Raw genomic sequence first — 5,906 nt, forward strand, 5'->3', positions numbered from 1 at the left:
CTTTCTGAAGTTGTTGTCACGGTTTGCCGGGGCAAGCCGTGTGAATAATAATGGATCCAACTGCAGGCTGCTGAAGTGGAGGGTGAGTTTATTTGCAACTAAAAGGTACAACAGACAGGGTGGCGAGGAACAAAACGGTGAAAACTCTAAACTGGGAAAACTAAATAAAACACTAACCGGAATACAAACGTGACATGCAGGGAGAATGACCAGAGAATCAACACAGAAGGGTGGAAGGGAAATAACACAGACGAACCAGCAACTACCATGACAGAAGACACAACTTAAATACACCCAGAGAAGACAGGGAGATTACACGCAGGTGGGGAACACAGCTGGGAGTGATTATCGTGACGAGACTAGGGAGGCAAACTGAAAACACTCACATAAGACGCAGACCTTCACAATAAAACAGGAAACACATACACGCAATGACATAACACACCAACTAAACACAGACTGGGGGACACAGAACATAGGAACATGAACAGAAGAATACAAACACCCAAGGTAACCAAAACCACAGAATACTAATAGACTAAACATAAACACGGAGTCGCAGACTCCGGACCATGACAGTTGTAAAACTTTTGTCTTCAGAAGCGAATTCTTCTCCAACCGCCTGAGGAGAATGTCTTCCTGTTGTTGTTCCTCTTTAGACATCTGAAGACCTGCAGTTATTCTAACAATGTTGGCTGGTGGGTTCAGAGCATGAAAGAGTCAGAGGGCAATAAATCTATGTAGACCAAAAACCAAAAGAGAAAATATGTGGTAAATCAGCTCAACAGGTGGAACATTGTGCTCAACAATAATAACCAGGCTTTGTACATTACAAATTATTGTGGCAATAAACATCTCGGTGTACCTTTCCAAAATAAAAGGCCTGGAGCAAAGCAGACATGGAATGTAGGTGGATGCATTTCCCAAAGCATCGCTGTTTGTTTTGGAAAAACTTCACAAATAACAAACCTTTTATATATATAAATATGAGTTTTGGGGCTGTGAGAAGAAAAGCCTTGCAGGCTGTGTAATAATCGCACTCAATCACATGTCTATAAAAGGCTAGTTTGTTTAGCCAGTAATTAACCCTGAGGACTGTTGGGATTCAATGGCTCATGATACAAGTCCAGTAAAGTGCACAGTGGCGTCTCTCATTGCTAAAATGTTGAAATGCTCCAGGGAAGTGACTTTGGGCTTGTTGTGTCTCCTCTGCTCCACGCTGCGCTGACTTCCGTACGGGGCGGGGTGCCACTGAGTCCGGCGCACAGCTCACAGCGCACCGTCACCAGCCGCTCTCCCTGCACCGTCTCCCGGCCTGACTCGACAAAATGGGTTTAGAGAAGGAGAAATTGGATACCAGCATAATTATGGACGAAGATGAGTTCAACAGATCGATAGAGCCCATTCTATCGAACAAGGGGAAAGTGTATACAGCGTCACCCGACAGAGATCCAAACGATATCAACCCACATCTGAAGGTAAAGTCTGTGCGATGTGTTGGGTGATACTTTGAAATTGAAACTACAAAAGGTGAAGGCTGTCCAGATGAATTATTTGTATAGCCTATTGCACTATTATTGGATGGTTTTTGTAGTCCAGCAAGATTGTTAATCTGCAGTATGAATACCTGGAAGTCGCTGCCTGCGCATTAATCCATCACATTCAAACACTTTCCTGCCTCTGTTTACTTATTATGTTTTTATTGCTTGCCCTATGACTTTTGTGACCTAACAGGTGGGCTTTGAAGATGTCATCGCGGAGCCCATTTCCACACACAGTTTTGACAGAGTGTGGATTGGAAGCCACGCCACCTTTGAGCTGGTCAAATTCGGTTTTTACCGCCTGTTGACTACTCTGCTTGCTGTGCCCGTGGCTTTCATCCTGGGGATAGTGTTTGGAGTGCTCAGCTGTGTTCACATCTGGTAAGGAGTTGTTCTCAGGCAGCAAGGTCCCGATGTTGTGCTAAACAGTATTTTCAGACAACAATATGTGAACACACAAATGATCCCACTGTAACAAGTTAATGTTGAGAAGCAGTGAACTTACAGTAGATTAGTAGAATATTTGTAGAGAAGACATCTTAATTCATAAAGATTAACTAGTATGCAAAATATCAACATTTCCAAGAGCGTTACGTTAATTATTACCTTATTCTGTTTACCTTGTTTAGATCATCGCATCAACATTATGAACTCCTGCGGCTTTCCACTATATTTGTTCTGTTCTTTAGGCAAACATTGACACAGGTTATTTTTACAGTCAACATCATATCCAGTGTGGCATTGAAACATTATGTCAGCAATTTGTTCTTATATTTGGAAAATTATGTCATGCTTATGTCAGCTCTATATGTCTGCAGCAAACCCAAAGAGTCTATTTGATGAAACAACATTTTATGTGGAGTAATGAACACCTTATGGAAAGTTGTGAGGAACATTGAGTTCCCCTAGTAGTGATGGAAAAAATGTCCTATGTCCCATGTCAGTTAGAGGGTGCTCTAGCAGCATTTGGAGCCTGTTTTCAGAGCAGAGTGGGACATTCTTTAGATGTGCACGGAGCACTGTAGAGTAATTTGTACATGACTTTTCACCTAACTGAGCTCTCTTGGGGCTTATAAGCTTAAGAGAAAGTCAGGCACAGGTAGGCATCACCAGAACAGGGCAGTGTATCAGGAGACCATACACAGGGGGTGTTAGTCCAAGGGAGGAAATAGCTTCACAATACACTGAAACAAACTTCAAAATGCAGTATGATGACCATCTTTCATCTTTTTCCTAGACAGGACCTATAAACTTTTTTAACAGCTGAGACAATAACAAGAGCAACTGTTCTGGCAACACAAATTAGTTTAAAACAGAAATCTGTGATGAAACCTCCATGCCTAGAAAAGTGACCCTCTGACCTTCTTCCTCCAGGGTGGTGATGCCTATGATCCAGAGCTTCATGATGCTCTTACCGTCTATCCACATTGTGTGGAGGAGTCTGACGGACATTCTCGTAACACCGCTTTTCCACAGTATGGGGAAAATCTTGTCCTCCATTCAAGTCAAGGCTACAGAAAACTGAAACTTCTGTCCCTGGGGAGAAAGAAATGTGCCGGGGGGACTGGAGTCAGTGACGAAAGAGTGACTGAAGCAAGTCAGATACATCAACTCTAAGTGAAATATGATATCCTGGTGGATGTTATTGCAAAGTAATATTCTGTAGATTTTTTTTTTTTTTTGAAAAATGTGGCCATGAGGGCTAAGTTTGTCAAACATATAATCTGATCTGCTTTTTCTCAGAACACATCAAATGAATGGTTTGAAACAGCAAAAGCACACCTGTGTTCAGTCTGAGCGAAACAAGGTTAAAACATTAGAAAATTAGAAATTTAAGATATGCTATGAACATATTTCACTAACCCTTTTCAGTGTATCAAGCAAAGACACAATGCAAATAACATGACTTGCAAATAAGCAAATCTGCACATGCAGTCATCTAATGAAACCCTCATATATTTGCAGACAGCTTGTGTGCACCACCCAAAATGGAGTTGTTTTGCTGATTGTGACCAAAAGATGTTTGTCATTCCATTCCTTTGTGGGTGGCAGAGTTGTAAAAATTGTTGCTGTTCAACCTAACATATTGCTGACTTGCTAAGAGATGTAATATTTTTGATTTTTTATCTATATATATTGTGTATATTATTAAGCATTCAGCTGGAAGTTTAATGTAATGAACCGAATAGTTTGCTCAAGAGCAGTTTATTGGAATATTAAGCGCTATGAAGCAGCTTGTTGCACATTTGCAGCCTTATTTTACTGTATCAGCAATAATAATGGGCATTTGCTTATGTATGGAGCATACAGTTATTTAATTATGTTATATAAACAGGATTGTAGATCATTTTAGAAGGGCCTTTCTAATTTATTATTTATGGGACAACTAGTTCTTGATTGACAGACACTGACATCAAAAGACTTTACTACAGTGTGATGAAGGAGTTCCGTATTTCATTCGACTGAAGCCTTGGTTGAGCTGAGTGAGACTGTGGTACATGCATTTTGGATAAGCTTAGTGAGCTGGGATTTGGAATACTTCTACAGCTGGAATTCATTTAAAAAATGACATGATTTTTACCATTTTGGAGTGGTTTTGATAAATGTTTAATTTGAAATATAAGCTTGCACAGCTCCTACTTGCAATGATCTGCACAGTCCAAAGTTTAAAATGTGTTATTGAGAGCATCAGTGCAGCAGTCAGGTCTGCGTGTCAGGTACATGCTTATATGTCTGTTTGCTTTTGTACTGTTTTCACTGTGCACTTCTGTCAAGTGCAAACCCACCTTAGACACTCACGGTCTAAAACCAAACTTTGGTATAGTTCGCACATCCCTTCTCATTCCCAGACCGTCAAAAGAAATTATTTCTGTCAAAGCCACTGACAGAACTGAACAACATATGTTCATTCCAGTAATGAGATGGTTGTTACATTTCCTCTTCTTTAGAAATCTGTGACTACTTTTGTAACAACATACAGGGAAGCACAGTGGGTAGCACTGTTGCATCGCTGCAAGAGATATGAATTTGCTGGCCAGCTGTGGCCTTTCTGTATGCAGTTTGCATGATCTCTTTGTGCCTGCGTGGGTTCTCTCCAGGTGCCCGGCATCCTCCCACAGCCCAAAGACATGCATGATGAGTTGCTTAGTGGTTCTAGATTGGTTGTAGGTTTGAATAAGCCTGGATGACTGTATGTCTCTGTGCTAGCTCTGGGGTGGACTGGTGATTTATAGGATGTACTCTGCCTCCCACTCTATGACAGCTGGGATAGACTCCAGAACCTTTCCACCCTGCAGTGGATGGATGGATGGATTATCACACTGAAAATTCAAAATAGCCTTTAAGGTTTTGCATCAGCTCTCATAAAAATACCTGATTAGGATTCCAACTAAGGAAACGCTAGGTTATTTGCTGCCATTTGGACTGATCTTCAGAGCTTTAGTTTATAATCTTACACTACCAAGCAGTGAGTGATGGGTATACATTTCCAGCTATACCTCCTGTTTGGTGCCTCGGGATGAGAATGTATATGTTGTTGCTTGGTTAGTTGCTTTTACTGTTTGAAGTCTGAAAAACTTGACAGCAAGCTAAAACGCCTGTATACCTCTCACATACTGTATTATCTCACTGTTGTGGCTCATGTTATAAACAGATGCTACATCCAGGTGACACTGACCAACATTTCCACATATTTGAGTTTCTGCAGTCCTTTGTAGTCTTGTAACAAATATCAGAATTTTTAAGTAGATGCTATAGTTTCATTAGAAGCTAGTCGCTAACGTTGTAGTCTCTTGTTGGAGATAGTAAAATGGGTTCATCCGAAAGGGACACACAACAAAAGTTAAACTTGTTCAGTGCAATTAAGTTTATAGTAGATCACAATTCAGATTTTTCAAGGAAGATGAATCAGTTGAAATAAAAGCTACATTGGCATGTACTGGTGGTTGCACTGCTGGCTAACCTGCTGAACATTTAAATCAAAAAGCTGAACGCTGTATGATGCAATGCTTTGTTTCAATGCATTTTGTTGGGCTTTGTGGTCAGCTCTCGGATGACTATTAAAGTAGAGTTGTACAACTGAAGGTGGAAGACAGTTGTGTGCAGCAGCAGCATGAAACCACAACATTTTATCTGGGCTTTTTAGTCTAGCGCAGGCTATATATTCATTAAAGACAAAAAGGTTATAATACTGTAAGGTATTCACTTGTCACTAAAGTAAAACTACTTAAACTACTTTACTTTTAACAGTAATGATGCTACTTTTATGAGTTTGATTTTAATTTTTGTAGTTACTGTTTTACACAACATTGACACATTTTGGAATGAAACTCTTATTTTAACAATAAATATGTCCTTCATGACAAA

At 40.2% G+C, this 5,906-nt stretch overlaps 1 protein-coding gene across 1 annotated transcript; it reads left to right on the forward strand.

Annotated features, from left to right (window-relative positions):
* Nucleotides 1-1,125: 1,125 nt before the first annotated feature.
* Nucleotides 1,126-5,906, forward strand: cav2 (caveolin 2). The gene is made up of 3 exons (XM_026174707.1): nt 1,126-1,478; nt 1,735-1,922; nt 2,916-5,906. The coding sequence occupies exons 1-3, from the start codon at nt 1,329-1,331 to the stop codon at nt 3,064-3,066; spliced, it is 489 nt and encodes a 162-aa protein (XP_026030492.1). The 5' UTR covers nt 1,126-1,328; the 3' UTR covers nt 3,067-5,906.

Source organism: Astatotilapia calliptera, chromosome 7, assembly GCF_900246225.1.
Source record: "Astatotilapia calliptera chromosome 7, fAstCal1.2, whole genome shotgun sequence".
NCBI classification, from domain to species: Eukaryota; Metazoa; Chordata; class Actinopteri; order Cichliformes; family Cichlidae; genus Astatotilapia; species Astatotilapia calliptera.

Excerpts from the sequence above, each read along its gene's own strand:
- cav2 (XM_026174707.1), top strand. The coding sequence starts at position 1,329 with ATGGGTTTAGAGAAGGAGAAATTGGATACCAGCATAATTATGGACGAA. Across the intron at positions 1,479-1,734 it reads ATATCAACCCACATCTGAAG|GTGGGCTTTGAAGATGTCAT; the intron begins GTAAAGTCTGTG and ends GTGACCTAACAG. Across the intron at positions 1,923-2,915 it reads CTCAGCTGTGTTCACATCTG|GGTGGTGATGCCTATGATCC; the intron begins GTAAGGAGTTGT and ends TTCTTCCTCCAG.